Source organism: Pelobates fuscus, chromosome 5 (assembly GCF_036172605.1).
Source record: "Pelobates fuscus isolate aPelFus1 chromosome 5, aPelFus1.pri, whole genome shotgun sequence".
NCBI classification, from domain to species: Eukaryota; Metazoa; Chordata; class Amphibia; order Anura; family Pelobatidae; genus Pelobates; species Pelobates fuscus.
The window spans coordinates 155,339,242-155,364,916 of record NC_086321.1 but is presented as its reverse complement, the minus strand read 5'-3'; the positions used below and the strand labels follow the sequence as shown (position 1 = coordinate 155,364,916).

The 25,675-nt window shown below is 41.5% G+C and overlaps 1 protein-coding gene across 1 annotated transcript; it reads left to right on the top strand.

The window, feature by feature from the left end:
- The first annotated feature begins 24 nt into the window (after nt 1–24).
- Nucleotides 25–25,422, top strand: RNF10 (ring finger protein 10). Its single transcript, XM_063454588.1, has 16 exons — nt 25–506; nt 9,763–9,938; nt 16,122–16,318; nt 16,579–16,669; nt 16,755–16,939; nt 18,556–18,692; nt 19,747–19,907; nt 20,737–21,079; nt 21,185–21,318; nt 21,408–21,525; nt 22,744–22,845; nt 23,252–23,413; nt 23,795–23,862; nt 24,550–24,607; nt 24,683–24,838; nt 24,913–25,422. The coding sequence occupies exons 1-16, from the start codon at nt 395–397 to the stop codon at nt 24,984–24,986; spliced, it is 2,274 nt and encodes a 757-aa protein (XP_063310658.1). The 5' UTR covers nt 25–394; the 3' UTR covers nt 24,987–25,422.
- The last annotated feature ends 253 nt before the right edge of the window (nt 25,423–25,675 follow it).

Genomic DNA, 25,675 nt, shown 5'->3' with positions numbered 1-25,675 from the left:
GTCCGGCCCCGCCCCCCCTATATAACCACCTCATCCGGGGACCTGGCACCGTCAGGCGAGCAGTCGCCATTACGAACGCGGCTCGGAATATCAGCCCCGCTCCCGGGAGCGGAAACACCCAGCCCCCGACACCCGCCTGGGCCCCAGACCCCGGGCCGTGACCCACCGAGGGCCCTCCTGCTCCCGGAGCCGCCCAGCTCCTCACAGGCCCCCCGCCTGCCCCCCGATTTCTCTGTTTCCAGGCCCCCCGCCCGGTGATTTCTTCCTGTGTCGGTCTCTCTCTCGGAAGATGTCGCCATGAGTCCCGCTCTCCGCTGTCCGCCGCTCCTGAACGCCATGCTCTTGGCTTCCAGCTGCCCCCCGAGCCGTGCTGCCCCCCTGCTCCCCCCGGCCTATGCCCCTGAGCTGCCCCGGCTCTGCGGCAGACATGGAGCCCGGATCCAACAACAAGAACCAGAACCGCTCGGGCTCCGCTGGACCTGCCGGGGAGTCTAAGCCCAAAATCGGTGAGGGCTGTGTGTGTGCTGGGCCACTGCTATACAGAGCCCCGAGCTGTCCACACCTGGCCCCTGTGTGTATGGACTGATTGCTGCTGTTATGGCCGGTCTGTAGTGCTGGGACTGACCGTCTGTGTGTGTCTCTCTGTGTCTGTGGGTGCTGGTAAGGCCCAGAGCTGGTCTACTGTGAGCCCACACTGGGCCCCATGGCTTTATAGAGCAGCTATGACATGCGTTGTGTTACTGCAAGTGATGATACAGGTTACAATAAAGGGGTTTTCCTCCTCCTGTATTATGGGTACTCTCCCTCACACCCATTTTCATATCAGCCTCTTGTTAGGTGTACCATGCTCCATGTAATAACATTAACTTGGACCTACATCTGCTGAGGGTTAATAATCCAGTGATGCTCAGCAAGTAGAGCGTGAAACTCTTAAAATGGATATTAAAGGAACACTATAGTGTTATGAATCCAAAACTCCCAATCACATGCTACCCATATAGAATCCTGTGATTGGACCATATCGCTGGCTCAGAGCGAAACCCAATGCTGCATGGTGGGAGGGGAGAGCTAGCTTATCATTGCAGGCCATCTGGTTGGTCTGGAGCAGAGTTCTGGGCTGCCAATGTCACGTGAGCTGGGGATGCAACTTGTCATAACACATAATTGGCAATATCTCTGGCGTGCATTGTTTTTCAAGCTGACGCTGCAGCATCCAGGCTCATTTCACTATAACCACTTTAAATCACTTAACTGCCCCTAGTGGTTGGAGACGCCTTTAAGCTGTTGTGGTTCTGGTGACTAGTGTCCCTTTAAGATTATCGCGGATTTAGCTAAACAATCCAGTTTAGCTACAGTAAACATGGCAAATGAGTGGGAATAGAAGCATAGAGAAAAGAATGTTGAGTGCCATGTGCAAAAATACAGCTTTTAACTGATGGGAAGATATGATAGAGGCATTCAGTTGTAAAACACTGCTGTACATTTCTGCATTTAATTCTATTTTTCACACCAAATTTATTTATAAAAGAGAAGTAAACATAACTTTAACTCCTTAAAGGACCACTCTAGTGCCAGGAAACCATACTCTTTTTCCTGGCACTAGAGTGCCCTGAGGGTGCCCCCACCCTCAGGGACCCCCTCCCGCCCGGCTCTGGAAAGGGGAAAGGGTAAAAACTTACCTTTTTCCAGCGGTGGGCGGAGAGCTCTCCTCCTCCGATCCTCCTCTTCTCCTCCCCGTCGGCTGAATGCGCACGCGCGGCAAGAGCTGCGCGCGCATTCAGCCGGTCACATATGGACGCTTGCGTGCTCTCACTGTGATTTTCACAGTGAGAATCACGCAAGCGCCTCTAGCGGCTGTCAGTGAGACAGCCACTAGAGGATTAGGGGGAAGGCTTAACCCATTCACAAACATAGCAGTTTCTCTGAAACTGCTATGTTTATGAAAAAATGGGTTAACCCTAGAAGGACCTGGCACCCAGACCACTTCATTAAGCTGAAGTGGTCTGGGTGCCTAGAGTGGTCCTTGAACGAACGATGATGGTTCAAGTCATCAGAAACTTCCCCTTGACGACTGATGATGGTCCTGAACTGTCAATTACTCGCCTGATCGGTGTTGCCTCTGGTCTGGGGGGGCCTGACAGCCCAGACAGTATCCCCTCTGCAAATTAGGTCCCCGCGGCCATGTGATCGCTCTAACAGAGCAGTCACATGGCTGCAATAGGTGTCCAAGTATCTACCTGCATTGGGACTGCCTCTGCTGTCAGAAAGTCTCCCTGCTGCTGGAAAATATAAATAAAAATGTTAGTAAAATGTGTGTGTGTGTGTGTGAGTGTATATGTATGTATGTATGTATGTGTGTGTATATATATATATAACTATATTATAAAATATAAATGTAAAAATAAAGTTTTATGTGTAACTTTATTCTAACTACCGTATTTATTCGAGTATAACGCGCATTTTTTTTAACCGATTTTTAATTTAAAATTAAGGGTGCGCGTTATACTCGAATAAATATACCTTCCAGGACCGCCGGGCTCATTACAAGCCCGGCGGTCCTGGGGGGGTGGGCAGCAAGCATTTACTCACCTCCGTGCAGCTCCTCCAGCTTCCCAGTGTAAATCTCGCGAGACCCGCGGCCAGCTCTGACGCTCTGACGTCGTCAGAGCTGGCCGCGGGTCTCGCGAGATGTACACTGGGAAGCTGGAGGAGCTGCACGGAGGTGAGTAAACGCTTGCTGCCCACCCCCCCAGGACCGCCGGGCTTGTAATGAGCCCGGCGGTCGGTATTATCGAGCACCCACTCGAATATTTATTCGAGTATAACAAGCACCCTAATTTTAGATTAAAAATCGGTATAAAATTTTATACCGATTTTTAATCGAAAATTAGGGGTGCGCGTTATACACGCGTGCGCGTTATACTCGAATAAATACGGTAATATATATCTCAAAATAACTTAAAATATATAAATATGTATATTTTTAATTCTACATGCATAGTTATGTAATATTTTAACATAGTTAAGTAATTTTTATTGATTACAATTTGAGGGACTTGATTGACAACCAAGGCAGAAAGTCCATAGAATTTAAAGGGACACTATAGTCGCCAAAAATATAGCTTATTGAATTTGTTTTGGTGAGTAGAATAATTACCTTCAGGCTTTTTGCTGTAAACCTGTCTTTTCCGAGAAAATGCATTGTTTACATTACAGCCTAGTGATAACTTCACTGGCCACTCCTCAGATGTCCGTTAGAGATCCTTCCTGCGTCATGGCGGCCTAAAATGCATCCAAACATTCAGTATCACCTCCCTCTGCATGCAGACACTGAACTTTCCTCGTAGAGATTCATTGAGTTCATTAATCTCTGAGGAGATGCTGATTGGCCAGGGCTGTGTTGGAATTGTGCTGGATCTTCCTCCTTGTCAGTCACAGCCAATCCTACGGGGAGGCATTGTGATTGGATTAGGCCACCACTTCTGATGATGTCAGAGGAAGTTCACAGTCAGAGGCAGCAGCTTCAGACTTGAATACAAGTAAGATTTTACTATCTTTAGGAAGGCCAAGGGGGCTAGATGGTGGTTTTAACACTAGGGTCTGGAATACATGTTTGTGTTCCTGACCCTATAGTGCTCCTTTAATTTGCTTGCAGTGAATTTAACCCTGTAACTTTTAATGACTCCCTAAAACCTGTACATGGGGGTACTGTTTTACTTGGGAGACTCCGCTGAACACAAATATTAGTCTTTCAAAACAGTAAAACGTATCATAGCGATGATTTTGTCAGTGTAAGTGACTTTTTTTGCATTTTTCACACACAAACGGCACTTTCACTGATATTGTGATAAGTTTTACTATTTTGAAAGACATATTTGTGTTCAGCAAAGTCTCCCGAGTATAACAGTACCCCACATGTACAGGATTTATGGTGTTTGTGAAAGTTAAATGGTCAAATATAAGGCTTGATTTTCCTTTAATTTGTTTTTATTTTTTTCAGTTTGCCAGATTGGTTATGTTGCCTTTGAGAGTGTATGGTAGCTTGGGAATGAGTATTACTCCCATGATGGCATACCATTTGCAATAGTAGACAACCCAAGGTATTGCAAATTGGGTATGTCTAGTCTTTTTAAGTAGCCATTTGGTCACAAACACTGGCCAAAGTTAGCGTTAATACTTGTTTGTGTGTGAAAAATGCAAAAACGCCAATTTGGGCCAGTGTTTGTGACTAAGTGGCTACTAAAAAGACTGGACATACCCCATTTGCAATACCTTGGGTTGTCTACTATTGCAAATGGTATGCCATCATAGGGGTAATTTTCATTCTTGGGCTACGTAGGCAACGTAACCAATCTGGCAAATTATAATGTGAAAAAAATGAAACACAAGCCTTATGTTTGACATTGTAACTTTTGAAAACACCATAAAACCTGTGCGTGAGGGGTACTGTTGTACTCGGAAGACTTCGCTGAACACAAATATTTGTGTTTCCAAACAGTAAAAAGTATCACAGCAATAATATCGTCAGTGTAAGTGCTGTTTGTGTGTGAAAAATGCAAAAAACATCACTTCTACTGGCAATATCATGGTTGTAATACATTTTACTGTTTTGAAACACTAATATTTGTGTTCAACGAAGTCTCCCGAGTAAAACAGTACCCCCCATGTACAGGTTTTATAGTGTCTAGAAAGTTAAAGGGTTAAATATAGTGCTACCAAATTAAATTCCCTATACTTTCGGCATGGGTTGTCAGGCAGGTCCCGCTAATTGTAATTAATTAAAATGCCTAATTATGTAAAAATATTACATAAATATATATGTAGAATTAATGTGTGTATGTATATATGTGTGTGTATATAGATATATTATTTCGTTCTACGTGTATTTTGATATAAATATATATATTAATATCACAATAAATTTAGAACGAATAACACACATCTATATATTTTTTTAAAGTATTTACATATTTTTTATATTATATACAAAACAATTATATATTTAATCAGTATCAGTCTACGTGTAATTTGATATTCATATATATATTAATAGTAAAATACACCTAGACTGTGTGTGTGTGTGTATGTATGTGTGTATATATATATATATATATATATATATATATATATATATATATATATATATATATATATAATTATTTTTAATTTTTTACACTGATTAACTTTATTTTATTTGATTTCCAGCCAGCAGGGGGACTAACTGTCATTACAGGCAGTCCCCCTGCTGGCAATGCAGCAGCCAGCTAACCCGGCCATGTGATTGTGAGGTCCTCGCAAGGACCTCACTCTCACATGGCCGGGGGGGCCGGAGGAGGCAGGATCCGCCACGGGTGACTCCCTGGGATCCCAGGTGAGTCCCCTGACCGCGATCACCTGCGACCGGGTAAGTAACAAAAACCGTGAGGGCGTACTATTACTATTACCTGCAGTGTTTAGAGCCACATAGAATAGGGCATATTATTTTTTGAAGTAAATTATGACATGATACAAATAATGGTATGTAAAGAGAGCACTTGTCCTGAAAAAAGTACCGTATATACTCGAGTATAAGCCGACCCGAATATAAGCCGAGGCCCCTAATTTTACCCCCAAAAATTGGGAAAACGTATTGACTCGAGTATAAGACTAGGGTGGGAAATGAAGCAGCTACTGGTAAATTTCTAAATAAAATTAGATCCTAAAAAAATTATATTAACTGAATATTTATTTACAGCGTGTGTATATAATGAATGCAGTGTGTGTATGCAGTGTGTATGAGTGTATGAGTGCAGTGTGTATATAATGAATGCAGTGCAGTGGGTGTATAATGAATGCAGTGCAGTGTGTGTGTGTATGAGCGCAGTGTGTGTGTGTGTGTGTATGAGTGCAGTGTGTGTGTATGAGTGCAGTGTGTGTGTATGAGTGCCGTGTGTGTGTGTATGAGTGCAGTGTGTGTGTATGAGTGCAGTGTGTGTGTATGAGTGCCGTGTGTGTGTATATGAGTGCAGTGTGTGTATATGAGTGCAGTGTGTATAATGAATGATGAATGCAGTGTGCAGTGTGTATGAGTGCAGTGTGTGTATGAATGCAGTGTGTGTGTGTGTGCAGAGCATTGGTGGGGGTTGGGCATTTTATTAATTATTATTTAATTATTATCTTAATATTTTTTTTTTAGGTAATTATTTTTGTATTTTATTATTAATTGTATTATTTTTTTTATTATTATTTTAATATTTTTTTTTCTTATTAGTTGTTTTATTAATATTTTTATTTTTTCGTCCCCCCTCCCTGCCTGTTAGCTGGCCAGGGACGGGGGCTCTCACTCCCTGGTGGTCCAGTGGATGGGCTGTAGGAGGGGGGCTGTCAGGAAGCTGTAACTTACCTTCACAGCAGCTCCTGTCAGCTCCCTTCTCTCTCCTCCGTCCGTGCAGCTCCCAGGTCAGTTTCCTCTGCAACTCTCGCGGCCGCGCGGAGCGTTGCCACGGTAACCCGTGGCAACGCTCTGACCCCGCGGCTCTAACATAACATGAAAGAAACTAAAATGAATCCTTTTGAATATTTATCAATACCGTATAAGCCGACCCGAATATAAGCCGAGGCCCCTAATTTTAACCCAAAAAACTGGGAAAACTTATTGACTCGAGTATAAGACTAGGGTGGGAAATGCAGCAGCTACTGGTAAATTTCTAACTAAAATTAGATCCTAAAAAAATTATATTAATTGAATATTTATTTACAGTGTGTGTATATAATGAATGCAGTGTGTGTGTATGAGAGCAGTGTGTGTGTATGAGAGCAGTGTGTGTGTATGAGAGCAGTGTGTGTGTATGAGAGCAGTGTGTGTGTGTGTGTGATGCAGAGCATTGGTGGGGGTTGGGCATTTTTTTATTATTATTTAATTATTGTTCTTTTAATATTTTTTTTTATTTTATTATAATTTTTTGATTTTTTTTTTTCGTCCCCCCTCCCTGCTTGCTAGCTGGCCAGGGAGGGGGGCTCTCACTCCCTGGTGGTCCAGTGGATGGGCTGTAGGAGGGGGGCTGGCAGAGAGCTATTACTTACCTTCACAGCAGCTCCTGTCAGCTCCCTTCTCTGTCCTCCGGTCCGTGCAGCTCCCAGGTCAGCTCCCTCTGCAAGTCTCGCGGCCGCGCGGAGCGTTGCCATGGTAACCCGTGGCAACGCTCTGACCCCGCGGCTCTTGCGAGACTTGCAGAGGGAGCTGACCTGGGAGCTGCACGGACGGAGGAGAGAGAAGGGAGCTGACAGGAGCTGCTGTGAAGGTAAGTTACAGCTCTGCCAGCCCCCCTCTCCCCCCAGTCTGTATTATGGCAATGAAAATTGCCATAATATAGACACTCACTCGAGTATAAGACGAGTGGGAGTTTTTCAGCACAAAAAATGTGCTGAAAAACTTGTCTTATACTCGAGTATATACGGTATATACGGTATATCATTTGTATGGGAACAGTAAATGAGAGGAAAATTTACAGCTAAAAACAAGTGTTAAAACAGCCCTGGTCCTTAACGTACAACATGGCCAAAACAGTCCCAGTCCTTAAGGGGTTAAAAAATCCTGGAAAGTGATGGTTCATTAAATCTTTTTATAGCATTATTTGAAAGTTGGCTTAATGTTTGCATTGGAGAGAAGCCATTGTAAATGCCTCCCTGAGTTCTAATTGCATACCTTCTTGTTTGTGTTTATCTCATCCTTGGCTTGTTTACGGTCTGCATTAAATCCATTGACTGACCTTTAACCTAATTCTGTAGGTTACCTGTGCTGCATAGTCATCCAAACCCTTGGCTCTACTTATGAGACATTTAGAACTTTGGCTTAAACCAGTGGGATCCGTTAACTGTCAAAACATTACTAGTGCTACAGGGTTAACCCCTTAAGGACCGATGACGGTTCAGGACTGCCATCGGAAACATCCCCTAGAGGACCGGTGACGGTCCTAAACAGTCATAATGGTATTGGGGTACTTGCCCTTTCCCCCGGCGGCGATCAGCGTTTCTCCCTGTCTGGGGGGACTGTTTGTCTGCCCAGACAGTCTCCCCGCGGCAGATTAGGACCCCGTGGCCACGTGATCGCTCGAGTCTCCCTGCTGCTGTAAAAAAAAAAAAAAAGCAATCAGTGTAAAAAAGTGTGTGTGTGTGTGTGTGTGTGTGTGTGTGTGTGTGTGTATATATATATATATAGTATCATAAAACATAAATAAGTACAATTAAAAAATGTAAAAATTATTTTTTAAATTAAAAAAATATATATTTAATTTTATTTGAACTGTATTTAGATATATATTTAGATCAAAATACACTTAGAATGAAATTAGATGTCTCTCATATAATATATATTTAAATTCTACATGCATATTTATGTAATATTTTTATGTAATTAATTGTATTGATTGCAATTTGAGGGACATGCCTGACAACCTAGGCCAAAAGTCCAGAGAATATAATTTGTTAGCACTGTTTAACCCTGTAACTTTCTATGACACCCTAAAACCTGTACATGGGGTGTACTGTCTTACTCGGGAGTCTTAGCTGAACACAAATATTAGTGTTTCAAAATCGTAAAGCATATCACAGCGATGATATTGTCTGTAAAAACGTCAGTTTTTTTTTTTTACATTTTTCACACACAAATGGCACTTTCACTGATGATATTAATGCTGTGACATGTTTTACTGTTCTGTTCAGTACCCCACATGTTAGAGGTTTTATAGTGGTTTTGAAAGTTACAGGGTCAAATATAAGGCTTGTTGTTTTTTTTTTTTTTTATTGAAATTTGTCAGATTGTTTATGTTGCTTGTCTAATTAAAAAAAAGTACATGTAAGGGGTGATTCAGAGATTTATGACAGATAACAGTGTTACAATGTCACTATTGATGCATTTTAAAAATATATATATATATTGAAACTGCAATTTCCTACTTGTACTTATAGCCCTATAACTTGCAAAAAAACTGCATGTTAACACTGGGTGTTTTTAAACTCAGGACAAAATTTTGAATTGATTTAGGCCGTTTTTTTTCATTAGCTTTTGTAGATAAGATTTTTCAAGTAAAAGTGCAAAAACAGGTTTGTGTTTTTTTTTTTTTTTTTTCCAATGTTTAAGTAAAATATGACATGATATAAATAATGGTATGTAAAGAAAGCCCTTCTTGTCCTGAAAATTACAGCTAAACACAAACTAAAGTGTTAAAACTGCTCTGGTCCTTAACGTACAACATGGCCAAAACAGGCCGGTCCTTAAGGGGTTAAAGGTTCAATTCAATGTCATATTCTGCCGTGTTATCAGCTGCTATCACCATGTGGTTAAGGCAGAATATTTTGGTCTTTCTAATACCTCCACCCTTCTCTGCATCCTCAGATAACCTCACTAACGCGCATATATGTTGACTTACTATCAGAGCTATTCATTAATTTGAGAATTGAAGGTTAATTTTTAAAATTTTAGGCCAGAGTAGCTAATTGGAAAACATAGGTGACTTAGATAATTTTTCCATTGTGGCTATTTTGACCATAAATTAGAAATTCACCTTCAATTCAACTTAAATTTTCTATGTTAAGATTGTCACAATTTTTGCATTGAGTAGTATTCCTGTACAGAAGACTTGCTTTCTGCCTAGTAGCAGTCTGTGTGTTTTTTTTGTTGTTTTTTTTGTTTTGTTTTTTTGTTTTTGTTTTCTCTAAAGTCTCTTTTGGGGGGTAGATGTGTGTGAAATATTACGTCCTCACTTATTGGACTATCTATTGCAGATGGGAAAAACGGCAGTAGCTCGAAACAGCGCTACAGCCGAAAACGTGAAAACCCCAAAAATGAAAGCTTCACAAGTCAGCCCCGCCGCTCCGGCCCACAGAAAAGCAAGACTTTTAACAAGGTTCCACCTCAAAGAGGAGCCACCAAACAGTATACATATGGAAGGAGGGAAGAGGTAAGCAGTTCAGTTTTAGGGATTGAACTCATTGTTGGAGTCAATGTTCAATATTCAATTTTGCAAATCCCTTTACGTCTCAGTTGTTTGCATTCTTTACTATTTGAGATCTATTTAATGGCAGAGTTGTATTTGGGGCATTTGTGCCAAAGACCTGATAATTCCTGCTATCTGGTACAAAACATTTCACCTCATCAGACGTGCTGCTTTTGAGGCATTTAAAGGATCACTATAGGGTCAGGAACACAAACATGTATTCCTGACCCTATAGTGTTAAAACCACCATGTAGTTCCCCTGGGCCCTTCATGCCTCCATAAATGTAGCAAAATCTTACTGTATTAAAGCCTGAAGCTGTAACTCTGCATGCTGTTTGCCTAAAAAAAAATGCTTCCCCAAAGGATTGGCCGAGACTGACAAAGAGGCAGATTAGGGGCAAAGCCAGCATGATCCAAACACAGCCCTGGCCAATCAGCATCTCCTCATAGAGATGAATTGAATCAATGAATCTCTATGAGGAAAGTTCAGTGTCTGCATGCAGAGGGAGGACATACTGAATGTTTGGATGCATTTTAGGCAGCCATGACCCAGGAAGGATCTGAGGAGTGGCCAGTGAAGTTATCACTAGGCTGTAATGTAAACACTGCATTTTCTCTGAAAAACGGTGTTTACAGCAAAATGCCTGAAGGAATTGATTCTACTCACTAGAACAAATGCAATAAGTTGTAGTTGTTCTGGTGACTATAGTGTCCCTTTTAAAGGATTGCTGAAATCATCATGCACGCAGAAGTGGGTGTGGAGTCAACTCGGTGCAGCATTTTGCAATGAAACACTGCAGATGGGGAGTTTTACCCGTTTTCTGCCAGAGGTGTAACTAAACTTCCTTCCATATCATTAGGATGTCATAAGCTATCATGGAACAAGAATTCCAGGAGGAAGTTTCCAGTATCCACCGAACATTACCAACAGATATAAATGCATGTGTTTTGCGGCCATTGGATGTCTAGGTGAAAAGGAATACATCTATGCTGTAATGTGCTAAATGTAACTTTATAGCACACATCCATGTCAGGAAGGCTAAAACTACCTAGGTTAGAAAATATTGGAATAATCTTGCCGCTTCTTTTTTTTTTTTTTTTTTTTTTTTTTCAAGCAAGCACTGATAGAGGAGGGGAAAACAATGTCTAAAATAGCTTATAGATTAGGAAACCGCAGTTTAGGGGACATGAAATATGTAGTAGAGCTTGAGACTTGGCTAGCTTGTAAAGGGCTACTCCAAACCCATGCAGCACTTCAGAAATTGCTTGAGTATCATCGCATCAGAAAGGCACTTTATAAAAGTTCCAATTTCTATTTGTGTTCTTCCTGATTCTATTAGAGCATGCCTGCCACTTCCATTAGCTCAGGGGTGCTAATTGAGCACACCTGCCTCCTTCCTGCGTACCTCCATCTCCGATCAGACAATCACTCTTTCTGAATGCAATACAGTGTGCGTGGGGAGGGCTTTCAGCAAAGATATACCCACAATGAATACATGTATGAAAATGCTATGTATTGGGAGTATAGCTACTAAACAGTGATATCTCTCCTTAAGGATTTCATACCCTGCCAAGTAACATCCAATGTAAGCACAATGATTAAGAACTAGGAAAGTACAAAGGTGTATTTGAAAGAGGTGTTGACGACCAGTGAAAAGGATGAGCTCAAGTTGAGATCAAATTATTTTGGCAAATGTTAGTGTCTAGCACTTCATTGAATCTCATGCTGGAGCACTGAAATCCTCTATAAAAGTTTGCTCTAAATACAGTCTCATAGTAAGTTTAGTGTTTTTAAAATACTCGAGAGTGCTGTACCCACAACAATCCTTCTATGCCACTAAATATAGGAATAAGATAAAGGCACAGTCTAAGCACCAACACCAATGCATCTTAATTTATTTTTAATTTTTTTTGTGGTTTTAGTTCATATATTTTTCCCAATACATTTCTTGAAAATGACAAATGTTTAGATTTGGCTGAAAAATTTCTAGTGTCTTTCACACAGCCACTAGAGCCGCTTCCTCCTTATATTCTTTGGCTTTCTATGGACTTTTAGTGCCACCATATGTGACAAATGCTTGGCATAGAGAAGCAGTGGATTTAGTGCTTCTCTTTGAGATCTATTGGATTGGTGTATTATGCCAACCATGCATCTAATAGGAAAATGTCATAAAGATTGATGACTTTACCAGGAGAGGGTGCAGTGAGACTGTTCAACAACTCCAGAGTTAAGTTTTATGATAACTTTAATTTAAAAGGGGCTCTCCGTTTAGTAAAATTTGTGATAACGTAAAAAAATAACATACTGTTTCTTTAAAAGGCAAAAGTTATTAAATGGTCAGGTTTTAATTTTATTTGACTTGCTTATTTAAACGACCTATTAAAAAAAAAAGCTACATTATCTAAAGCATGACACTTTAGAGCTGGTGTGGTGGTTAAGGTTGGCATAAAACTAGAGTAGTTTTTGCACGATGCACTGAACGAAAGAACAGTCCAATGTTGTGTATGTATAGACCCAATAATTATCCCCCCCTTCTTGTGTATCAGAGGGTTGCTATGTTGCGTCATACTAATTGGCACCTGCATAAAACTGTCGCGCTTGCACCTGCAAACTTCAGCCGACACACTAATCTGTTGCATGTAGATTGTTCGTGTGCCAGTGCAATGTACAATTATCAACTGCATTGGCAAAAGCAATTTTTCAACAGAGGCAGTTTGTCAACACTACTATGAAGCAACACTTTCTAACTTTGGCTGTCTGTCGGTGAATGAGGAAAACTTTAAGGTGTACTTAAATATTTAAAATAAAAACACAAGAAGAAAAAAAACTGCATTCAAAGTATTTCTTAAAGGGACACTATAGTCACCAGAACTACAGCTTAATGTAGTTGTTCTGGTGAGTATAGTCAGTCCCTGCAGGCATTTTAATGTAAACACTGTTTTTCATAGAAAAGGCAGTGTTTACATTACAGCCTAGTAGCGACACCTCCAGTGGCCACTCCTCAGATGGCCACTAGAGGTGCTTCCTGGGGCAGTGCTACATTGTACAGCACTGCCGTTCAGCATCTCCATGCAGAACTCCTTTTTATGAGCATATGCTGATAAGCAGTGTTTGTACCTTCCCGCCTCCTTGGCAAACTCTGCCAATCCAATGTTTTCTTCTCTGTGGGAAGGGGCCCGTGCCTGCAGACTCATAGAGAACTGGAAATAAAGTGGATTATAGTGTCAGGAATACAGCAATGTACTCCTGGAACTTGTAGTATCCCATTCTTGTACTGTTTCTTGGCTCTGCATGTTGACACTTCCTTATCCAGGAGAGTCTCTCTTGCCATGAATGCTTTTACAATTGGTGATTAGTTTATAACCAAAATCACTCATTAAAGAGACACTATAGGTACCCAGAGCACTTCAGCTGATTGAAGTGGTCTAGGTGCAGTGTCCCTATTGAACTTGGTGCTACAATGTAAAATGTTGCAGTCCAGAGAAACGCTAAGGTCTGCCTCCAGCGGTTGTCTCTCAGCTGTTTCCTATGGGGTGGTCTAATGCGCGCTCTTTGTAGGACAGAGGAGGAGACAGAGCTGCGACATTGGCAATGGGATAAGGTAAGTAAATTAAGGGTTTTTAACCCTTTATTCGCGGGGGAGGCAGAGGGACTGTAGTGCCAGGAATACAGCTCTGTATTATTGGCACATATAGTATCCCTTCTGTATCCACTCTGTTTACCAATTTGCCAGATATTCAACAATGCTATCAGCAGCTGCTGACACAGGTACAGTCCACAGCTTGCCTCTTAATCATGTCAGGATACTGCTTAGTTCAAGTTGTGCATGCAATGAGTAGATGCATCACACAAACCTTGGGTGAACTGTACAGGAAACCTGAACCTCTCATAAGTCACTGGCTATCAGTATACTTCACAACATGTCTATTTTTTTTTTTATATATATAATTCTTTATTTTTGAGTGCAGAGTTGAGTATACATTTCGGTAATATTACATGGCGTTACAGAGAGATTGACAATGTTTTGTTTAGCATAGTCATGGTGTGCTGCACTTTTTTTTTTTTCTTTTTTCATAGCAAGAGTAATATTGAAAGATATGCAACAGGCCTGTCAACATTTTTGTACGTTTGATAACAAGGGATAGATTTTTGTGAGTGCTTCCGAGAGGAGTTTTGAGTGTGTGGTGTCTCTAGGAGATGGGCTCTCAGGTGTGCCCTTGTGATGTGAGGGAGTGTCAGTTGAGGTTCTGCTTGGAGGGTTGCAGGGGCATCTCTTGTGTATGCTTGTGGTGTTCTGTAGGAAATCCCCGGTGTATGGGGTGTCGTTTGCCCAGTGGCTGAGATGTTGGAGTGTGTGGCTGGGTGTCGTTTGGTGCTCTGCCAGGACGTCTGGGGGGAGATTTGTGCCCTCCTTGTGATGTGTTGTGTTGCCCCTAACCAGGGGGGGGGGGGGGGGAGATGATATGTCGGTGTGTCTCAAGATTCTCGTCTCTGCGGGTTATGGCGCTCTAATGGAGCGGTGGTCTGGAGTGTGTGTAAAAGAGAGCGAGAGAAAGAGAAATCAGGAAATAAACAAATATACATTTGCAACTTAAATAAAAACCGGTATAACGACTCGTGCTGAGTTTTGGCCCATATGTGTTTGTTCAGGTGCCATGTCCATGGGTGTTGGCCCAGTCCCCATTAGTTGTCAGTTATCAGTTGCTTGTGAGCCTCCGGCGCTCGGGACGAAGGTGGTGATGCGGGCAGGGTCCCATGTGCTCCTGGGGGTGGTCTGCTGTGGGTCCTGATGACTGTCTGTTAGTCCCAGTGCTTGGAGGAAGGGCGGAGCCCCCTCTATTGACGTAAGTGTGTGAGTGGTTCCATTGCGGGTTACCACAAGGGTCCCTGGGGTTCCCCAGCGGTAGGGTATGGCTGCAGATCTTAGTTGAGAGGTAACTGTGTTCAGTGATTTCCGCCAGAGTAGGGTATTTTTGGTGAGGTCTTGATAAAATGTTAACGTGGAGCCTTCGAAGGTCAGAGGTGTTTTATTCCTCAGTGCCATCATGATCTGGTTCCTATCTTGTGAGGTTACGCAGCGGAGAATAACGTCTTGTGCCACTCCAGTTGGTGTTTTAGGTGTGCCCGTGACACGAAACACTCCGTCCACAACCATCTTTTTGGCTGATGTGTGGGGCAGTATGGATGCAATTAGTCTGCGTGCATAATGAGGGAGTTCCTATGCGGTCACTGCAGCAGGGATGCCACGGATTTTTTGCAAGTGTTGTACTGTCTCTTTAAGGGCTGAGATGTCAGTTTTGGCATCTAATATGTCCTTTTCAGAGGTTTGCACTCTGTCATTTATGGCCTGTATGTCAGTTCTCAGTGCCCTAAGGTCAGCTGTCCAGACTTGCTGGATGTCCTTAAGCAGGAGTTTTAAATCCTGCTTTGTTGTGGGAGCAGTCCCATCTGGGTTGTCAATTGGGTGCATGAGACTTGCCTGGGTGGGTGTTGTAGCTCCCAGTCCGTCTTGCGCCCGGTTTTCCTCATTCCGGTCCGCAGCAGGAGTCAGCTTAGTCTGTGCTGGCTGTCTCAGCATGTCCCCTATGTCTCTGCTGTCAGCCACAGCATTAGGTTTTTGGGAGCATTGCCCCATTGTGTTCCGGTTGTGGCAGGGGGGTTATTGGCTCCGGTCCCAGCGGGGGGAGTATGGTGCTGCCGCGGAGGAGTGCTTCCAGACCCAGGCTTAGGGGTGTGCTGTAGGCCGCAGTTTCTCGCCGCGTCTTGGAGTACTTCGGGTGTAGAAAAAAACATCTATCGATGCAGTTTGACTCTGGGGACCCAGTTATGTTAGTGAGGGGTTCGGATGGGTTATGGTTGGATGGATATTTGGGTAGATTCGATCTGATGTGTGGGAGCTCATGGAAATGGCATCTGCTCATCAGGCTTGCAGGCTCCGCCCCCCAACATGTCTATTTTTAACATTTATTTTGCAACAAATTCTAAAGTATGCTGAACCACCAAGACTTTCTACAATTTGAATGGTAGGTTTAGATGCAGTAATAATGACATAGGTGTTTAGCAGCTGGAAATGAACCTTGTCTCTTTTAAAGCATGTTATCTGTTAAGTGGGATTTTTAAGAATTATTGCTGATTCTCTTCTACAGGTAGCAGAAGCTCAAAGGGCAGAATTTAGCCCAGCCCAGTACTCCGGACCCAAAAAGATAAGCCTAAACCATCTTCTCAACTTCACTTTTGAACCACGTGGCCACCCAGGAACCCATCGTGATGGCCATGCAAACTGGGGGCGGAGAAATAAGTGGGGACACAAACCCTTCAACAAGGAGCTCTTTCTGCAAGCAAAGTGAGTCATATACTGTAAATGATCTCTCCTCGTTATTGTGGTACAGATCTAGCTTTAAACTGCCACTGCACACCTTTCCAGCTCTATTTTGCATGTAGTATTATACCTATATACACCTTTCCATATCTCTTTCCAAGTTTGTAAAAACATAGGTCTCCTTGTAATGTTAAGCTTGTTTCCCACTATATCATTGTATCTTTCAAACATTCTGCAAAGCATGAACATTTCTTCTGTACTTGCTAACCCATATTGTTTTCTAGCTGCCAATTTGTGGTGTCTGAAGATCACGACTATAGCGTCCACTTTACAGATCCTGATACTCTTGTTAGCTGGGACCTTGTGGAACAAGTGGTCAGTAAAGAAACACATTTCTTGACTCCCTTATCCAGTAGCACAATGAGTTTCATTCCCACTAAATGTTTGTTTGTTTTTGCAGCGTATCTGTAGCCACGAGGTACCATCTTGCCCGATCTGCCTGTACCCTCCCATTGCAGCAAAGATCACTAGATGTGGACATATCTTTTGTTGGGCTTGTATTTTGCACTATTTGTCTCTAAGTGAGAAGGACTGGAGTCGTTGTCCAATTTGCTACAGTTCCATTATAAGAAAGGATCTCAAAAGGTGAGCTCTTAAAAAATACCTGTTATGAAAAAAAATAACTTCATCTTAAATGATTAGTGAGTCAGTGGTTAACATGTCAAGATTTCTCTAAAATCGGATGAAAAAAGTTCCCTTCCTGACAGTCTATGCAGATCAGAACAGAGAAAAGATGTCTGCTCTAAATGTCTGTTATTAGGGAAACGCTCATCTGGGTGTCCTGCTTTCAGCCTAAGGGAATGCAGTGTCTGCAAGGGGAAGGGGGAGGAGGGGGGCAGGCATGAAGAGACACACAGAATGATTTATTGCATCATCTTTGGACATGTAATCTGAGAATAAAGAGAGAGAGCACAGAAGTATGTGTTTTGTTTGGCTCCCCCCCCCCCCCCATTTTTAAAAGCTATTTATATAGCGCCAACATGTTCTGCCGCACTGTACAATAGGCAAACCTTAAGTTCTAATTTAAGACATGTCATACAAGAACAGTAGGTGAAAAGGGCCCTGTTCAGACAAGTTTACAATACTAAAGTTGCTTTTTATTTTGCATAAAGATACAAAACAGGCCTGCAATGCCCCAAAAGCATAAACAAGTGCAACAGTGTACATAAGGTAACCACAAGAAGACTGCTAAAACCATCATAAAGCAAAGGTAGTTATAGGCCCACATTTCTTCATAGGGTAGGGCATAGTGTAGTGCCCGGGAACATGCCATGTGCTGCAAGCACTGAAAAGACAATAGGACAGTCCAGTCTCTGTTGTTCTCTTGGCACATACAGCCCTGCTTGATGTTTGCAGTGTCTGTAATAGCCTTCCAGGAAGATGCTTTTTTGCATGCTTGGATGGGAAAAGGTGGTGGAAGATGTGGCGCAACAAACTGGGGGGGGCTTCTGCTATCTCCATCGACCTGGGATGCCCCCAATCTTGAGGTTTCTGTGGGGCTCCTGTTGTCTTTTCCGCAAGGTTTCTAGCTAATTGATTTGTACCTGGGTTAAGTGCTACTGTGTGGAGCCCAGAGCTCGGTTGGGCCTTTAATTCTCAAGTGTCCTATTCAGCTTTGATTCTGCTTGTGAGGGTGTGAAGTTCCTCTTAGAAAAAATCTGCATGGGATACCAAGTGTATATTTCCAAGAAGGGCTTTAATATTGCCCTTTGTTTGAATCCTCATCTGAGGAAGTGTGAAGTAGCCTGCTTTTACTGGTGATATCTAGTGTATTCAGTGTGGGTTTCTCCACGAAAGAGGAATCCTCATCGAGGAGTCTCCATGCTAGATGCAGCACGAGAGAGGCCTTCCTGTGGAGTATCGCTGTGGAGTATCTTTTCTGAGATCTAGACCCCACCACCTGCTTGTTTTACTTTGATATTTTCCTCATTGATGAGTGAGGGTACTGGTATCCATCCATAAGTGCTTCAAAGACAGTTTGCAAGAATTTGTGGGCTCAGAATGCCTGTTGGCTCCGCCCACATATTGTGGACTTTAACCTGTTCTTTATATTACATACGTATACTCCACTAATACCACTTATCTGTGTTGGCCAACAAGTGAAAGTGGATCAAGAAGATTGACATGCCTCCCTATCTATGACCTAATGTAGATATTACATTCCATCAAACATAACAGATTGTTCCCTCTCTTGATTGCAGTGTTGTTGCCACTGAAACTCGTCTTTATGCCGTGGGTGATATAATAACGATGCAGCTCATGAGGAGAGAAAAGGGAGTTCTTGTGGCCATGCCTAAATCAAAGTGGATTAAGCTTGATGAGCCCATTCACCTTGGAGGTGATAATATAACATCATTTACTTGTTCTAAAACTGATATTTTCTTCCCTTAATTTAATACATGTAAATGTGACTTTGAAAAGGTTTGGACACAGAAGGTAACTTTCAGCATTTAACTTGACATGGGAAAGGAACGCATAATATTCACTCCTGCATTTACACACTTGCTCTCCATGAAAAAGCCTGGTATCAGATACTTTTAAAATGTAAAGTATAGTGTATGCACCAAAGTAATAAGACTATATGATATGACTATATTTTATATTCCTTAGTTGTAGGTTTACTTTTAAAGGGATGCTATAGTCACTCAGACCACTGTATCTCAATGCATTTGTACAAAGAGGAAGGGATAGGGATCTCAAAGCATTTTTCATATGCTCTTCAAATTGGCGTGACTGCTTAAAAAAAAAAAAAAAAAAAAAGACTGGACACACCCATCCATTTTGAATACCCTGGGTTGTCTACTTTTGCAAATGGTATCATCTGATGGGGAGATAACTTTCATTCCTTGGCCGCCATACAGCCTCAAATAAAACATAGGCTCAACAAACCAATTTGGCAAATTGTGTAATAACTGGGCAAGCTCTTGCTTGGCTATGTAACTTTCCAAAAAACAATGAAATCTAATCATGGGGCATTGTTGTATCCATTGAACATCACAACATACAAATTTATGTTTCATTGTAGTAATTTGACAGTATAACATTCAGTTACAATGCCATGCAGAACTTGGAAAATACCAATTTCTTAGTTTTTTTTATTATTATTTTATTCATATTAAATGGCATCACATATTTGTGAAATGAAAGCCCTGTTTCTCCTGAACAAAACTATCTATAAATGTAGGTGCACTTAATATGAGAGGTACATTATGGTTGAACAGACCTATAGCTCAATAGGTTTTGTATTGATCGGAACTTGTAAATTTGCCTCTGTCTTTAAGAGGTAAATACAGCTCCCTATCCCTGTTTTTTTTTTTTTTTGACTCTTTTGTTACCGCCTCAATGAAATCTACATATTTTATATATAAAATTTTATTTTTATTTTGTTATAGATGTGGAACATTCTGAGTTTTCAAAACTTCTCCTGGCCTCCCAGGATCAGATACGTAAACAAGTAATTTGTAAGGAAAAGGAGGCACTCTTGGAGCAGCACAATGCGGAAAAAGATACACCAGAGGCCTGTTTTATAGAGGCAGCTATTCAAGATTTGAAGGTCAGCGAGCTTTGTTCCATTTCTTATGAAGTGTCGAGTACAGAGAAATGGGGTTGACTTTGTTGCCGGCTTAGTTTGTTTGGTTGAAATTCCACCACATTGCTAGAAAATATGCAACCACTTTTTCGTACTTATTTGACTAGATTACTGCCCATGATCTTAACTTTGCAATGCAAGACCTTTTGGACTTTGTTAATGTCACTAGCACAAAATGTAGATTAAATTTATCACCTAAGGGTGACTTTTATAGTCCACAACTTCTTCTAGATTCAAGTTTAAAGTTTAAAGAGTATGTAATTTGCGTGGTGCAGGACATAGTTAGGGCACCTGCCACCTTGTTTGCGTGAGTGCCAGTTGCTTGTTCAGCTGGGAGGCTGTGTCTGCTGCTTTTGAGAGAGCAGACTGTGATAGCCCCCCCACCAATCCAATGGGGGCCTGCTCAGGTTCCTCGGTAGCGTGGACACCCAGCGGCATCAATACAAGCTCCAATAACACCCTTACCGGTTCAGGAGCACTACGGGAGTATCCAGTGTTGTTGATGAAGGTGCAGTTTGCAGGAATAGCTGCACTTGTTAATTAAGTGCCAGAGCTCCCACTAGATGCTTTTGTCTGGCATGGCAGTCAGGCCCTGCCCCTCCAGGCAAACTTTTAATTCAAGACCAAGATGTGTATCTTACCATTTTGTATGCCTTGAATTCTGCAAACTGTAACATTTTTGGATGTGTGACGAATATCTACTAACTGGCATAGCTAACAATGTTGATATAGCAAAGTAATGGACTGATGTATACAGTCTTAATTTTTAGTGTGTTTTTTTTTTTTTTAATAGGATCGTGAAATCAGTCTCTCTACTTGCAAATCAAATGCTGATGCAGTCTCCATTCCTATGGAGGCTTTGAAATTGGATGTGATGCCTGAAGCAAGGCTTCCTGGCCTATGTTCACAGCAGGTTGTGCAGTATCGCTCTGCATTTGATGAGGAAATTGATGAACCGTTGTGTAAAGAACAAGATCCTGCCCTGGAGGTCACACCAGAAGAGATGCTGGCTTTGGAAGGTGCAGCATCTCTGGAAGGAAGTGATCTTGTACAACCTGCAGATGGAACGTGTACTTCTTACAACCAGCAGACCACTACCAATGAAACAAACTCACATTATTATTACTTTTACCAAGGTATGTGATTACCAAAATACAACAAAGCTGTGGGGGGGGAGGGGAGAGAGAGAGGATGTGTGTGTGTGTCTGCAGGCGCTAAATTCCAACTATGTTTTACTTTAGCTGAAGATGGACAGCATGTGTTTCTCCATCCAGTGAATGTACGATGCTTGGTGCATGAATATGGCAGTCTTGAGCGCTGCCCAGAGAAAATTACCGCTGCTGTTGTAGAGATTGATGGTTTTACAATGACTGAGGTAAATCCTGTTTGTCTTTTGTATTATCTTGTTGCTCACTAGAACACGCTGTATTCAAATAGGCAGTTACGTTTTATCTTGTGTGACAGGAGGTCCGCAGACGTCATCGTTATCTGTGTCACCTGCCTCTTACCTGTGAGTTCAGCATCTGTGAGATGGCACTTTTACCTCCAACAGTCTCTCCTGAAACATTGATGTTTTTTGCAGGTGAGTTGGCAATGAAACCACTACACGTTACTTCAGCACGTCATGGCCTAGAAACCTGGACATGTGGAACAATTGACAAGGCCTATATATTTTAAGCCATAAAAAGTGGGTCTTTTTACAGCAGTGCTGGGCTATGTGTTTGAGTTTTTATATTGCTAAAACACTAATGCAGTCTGAGTTCAGGAAAGTTGTAGGCTTTATTAGTTTATATTGCCTATTACCACGTCACAATCCCTCCAGTTGGACAACTAGTCTAAAAGAGTACTGGACAAATGTTTGTTTAAAGGTCACCCCAGGACTGATATCTGCCAGGTACATAAATGGTACAATGCTTTAAAAAGAAAATGGTTAGTTTGAGCATTCCTTTTTTTTTCCAGGCAGTCTCTTCCCTTATGATACTCCATTTGGCAGCACCAAGGAAGTGGCTGAATAATGTCAGTAAATTTTGTGCTCTTTGCTATAGTCGTATGGCATTAGCATGGTGTTTACATCCCAGATGCTAATGACCATTACAATTCATTATTTATTTATTTTAATGGGCACAAAATAAATTCATTTATTTAAATGTGAGCTTGTCAGTACCTGACATGAAAATACCACAATGTCTGCAGCTGCCTTCAGCAGTATCTTTCTAGTTGGGGAAAAAAAAACTGAAGTGATTTTCATCAGGTTTTACCTAAACTTTTTTATAAAAAGCCTGTACTACTTCAACAAAGGTTAAAGGACCACTATAGTGCCAGGAAAACAAACTCCTTTTTCCTGGCACTATGTAGTCCTTAGGTCCCCCCTCCCGCTGGACTGAAGGGGTTAAAATCCCTTTAGCCACTTACCTTTCTCCAGCGTCGGTGAACTGTCCTCCCCCTGCCGACAACAGATCCGAATGCACATGTGCGGCAAGAGCTTGCATTGAAACTGCCCATAGGAAAGCATTACTCAATGCTTTCCTATGGACGTCCAGCGTCTTCTCACTGTGATTTTCAGTGAGTCGCGGAAGCACCTCAGTTTCTCTGAAAGTATGTTTTCAACTGCAGGGTTAAAATTAGAGGGACCTGGCACTCAGACCACTTCATTGAGCTGAAGTGGTCTGGGTGCCTATAGTGGTCCTTTAAATTATCTTATATTATGTATTAAAATGTTTTGCATTCAACCTGCTTTATTGTAATGTTCTCAAGGCCCATGTGGGAATCTCCATTCTTGCATACTTTTTGTATTATCTAGATGAAGTGGAGAAGCGAAAACGCCTGCGTCAGCGGAAGGCACGTGATGAAAGACGCAGGGAGAAAAGAATAGAGATTGAGGAGAACAGGAAGCAGGGAAAGTGTAAGCTCTTCCATAGCCTTGTTTTATGCTTCATATGATTTTTTTCAGTCTTGTAGCTTTTTTTTTTTTTTTTAATTTAATTCTTTGTTTGGTTTGGCATAAAATTAGGTAAGGGGGGAGGAGGAGGGTACAGAAGGAAAAGGAGGGAGGTGGGTGGGTAAGGATTGTTTCAATGCATTTCAGTAAGCTTGAGTACCATCGCAGGGTACACATTCGCTTTTAGGGTTACATTTGCTTATATCTGTAGTATAAGATTGAGAAGCATTTACATAAGTTATATTCTGTTTGCTTGTTCCTTATCTGTGTGCTTCGTCCGTGTTTGTGTGTCTTTTCAGTCTGTGTCCTGCTCTGTGTTTTCATTCTTGTAACCTGAACTCTTAATTTTGCTGCTGTTGTGTATTTACAGATCCTGAGGTTCACATGGCATTAGAAAATCTGCAACAGTTTCCTGCAGTCAGTTCCACAACAGGGATCCCTGTGCCAGGAGAAAGCACCCAGATATCCATAGCAGAAACACATGGCTCATTCTCCCCTTCTCCTATAAGCAGCAGCCCAGTCTCCCAGATAGGTGAGGGACTGTGTATGTGTACAATTCATTTAACGTTTTAGGTCTGGTTATGGCACCCGTGTTTACATATTGCAGTTTATTTTTTTTAATCCCTTTTAGTAAGACTTAATTACACTTCTCTTAGAATAACCCTTTTTAAAGGTGAATGTAATTTTACAAGCTTTTTAATTTCTTATTCCCTGTATAACATATGTATTTAAATGTGAAAAATAAAACTTAGAAATCTACATCCTGTGATTGGGTGCATTGTATTATCTCCCTGTCAATCATTGTTGTAAGCTCGTCCTTTGCACCTGCTATCTGTGTAGAGTAAGCATACACAGAGGAGAAATTAAATTCTGTTTCTGCAGCTAAGAAACCTGTCTCTTGTTTCATGCCTAGGTGCAGAGTCTCCTGCTGACCGTCTGCTAACCCTGGAGGAGGATTGCAAGTCTCCTTCCTTTGCACAGGTTAGCCTAGAAACCTATAGATTACTTCCTTTAGCTTTTTTAGGTTGTAAGTTGCGTATCAGCTGACGCCTTCAGCAAATTAATTTTAGCCAAAGTTAACATGTATTGCGCAAAATGCCTGGACTTCACATTGTGCTTCAGTTAGATTAATTCAGTGAACTGCAATTTTATTTTTAAAATTTATAAGTACAGATCAGGATGTTGCAGTGGATGTAAATTTAATTGAAACCAATGCTTCTCTAGAAGAAAGCAGTTTAAAGCGAGTGAGGCACAAACCCCTCCCTGCTGTTACTGAGGGGGATATCTTAAAGTGCCAATTAACTATGAAATGTGCATTTATTCTAAAATAAGAGTGCATGGACATGCAGTTAACCCATAAAGAATTTCCTCAAACTGTATTTGTCACTTTAAAGTTAATAGAACTTTTGTCAAATTTGAAAATTTTCCTAAGTGAAGTTATTTAGGGGTTTAGTCCCCTTTTCTTGTGTATTAAAATATTTCTGACCATAACTGGTTTTATATTGCCTCTGTTGCTGTAGTTACTGCTTAAAATATCTTGGATTGCGAGAATCCTAATTAAACTCTTTGAGAAATGCTGTTTATAAAGACTTTACTGTCTGAATGTAACTGCCAATGTTCTGCATACTGCATACTTCATCCCCTACAACCCTCTGTTATGTTTTATAGATGCTGATGGTTGGTAAAGCTAAAGCAGAGTCTTGGCCCAAAGTGGTCCCAAAAAAAGGTGAGTTGAGTGTTTCTACTATAATGTGCACATTAATGTATGTGCGGGATACTAACCAGTTTTCACTTTGCACAGAAAATACTCTGATAAACCCAGCTCCTGCAGATAGTGATGGGGAGAGTGACAGCTCTGAGAGAGTCCCAGTACCTAGCTTTCAGAACTCATTTAGTCAGGCCATGGAGGCAGCTTTCCTAAAGCTGGATACTGCATTGCCCACTCCTTCACCTTCAGGTAAGATGGCTATTTTGGGACAGGGGATGAGCAGTCTAGTTGATTGCAAGCTAATTCTGAATCTCTTGTTGCAGTTGAGAAAGGAGGGAAGAAGAAAAAGAAGCAGCAGAAACTTCTGTTCAGCACCTCAATGGTCCACACTAAATGAGCATAGCAGCCCTCTATCACATCTACCCAATCAAACTTCTAATTGTATCTTAACACTTTGCTTTCAATCACTTTATCTGCAGTATTTATGGTTGACTTTTTTCCTCCCTCTTTTTGTTTTTGGGTCGTCTGGTGTGGGTTGAGCCAACACACACTATTAAACAAAGCTAATGTTTTCAGGGGAAGAACCCTAATTGGAACTGTAGCGTTTAGTTGGACTGACTTGGAGTGGAGCAGTGCCATTTAGCTGATTTAAGGAGGCAAACCGTGTTGGGCTACAGAGCACCAAAATTTTTTTTTTTTTTAAAAGCTGCTGAAACCCATGTTTTTCTTTAAATGGACCTTTATTTCCTGTTCCATGTGATTTGACAGGAAAGGGCCAAGTCCAGTATGACTTTTTCTTTTTCTCCCTAAATAAATTGTAGATGACATTCTAACTGTTTGGTGTTTTTTTTTTTACTTCTTTCAAGCTACTCATTTATAGTTTGCCTTGTACTTTTTACCTATTGATGTGCCTTGCTTTCATTATTTGCGGGACATGCTAATTATTATTCATTAAAGGGATACTCCAGACCCCTAAAGCAAACGGAAGTGCTGTATGTGTGAAACTTATGTCCACCTTGTTTTACAGATTTTATTAAAAATTGGCACTTTTTATAAATGAACAATGTTACACACCCATGGCTGTTA

Coding starts and splice junctions, on each gene's coding strand:
- RNF10 (XM_063454588.1), top strand. CDS start 395: ATGCCCCTGAGCTGCCCCGGCTCTGCGGCAGACATGGAGCCCGGATCC. Junction 9,939..16,121: donor CATATGGAAGGAGGGAAGAG/GTAAGCAGTTCA, acceptor TCTCTTCTACAG/GTAGCAGAAGCTCAAAGGGC. Junction 22,846..23,251: donor GAACAGGAAGCAGGGAAAGT/GTAAGCTCTTCC, acceptor GTGTATTTACAG/ATCCTGAGGTTCACATGGCA.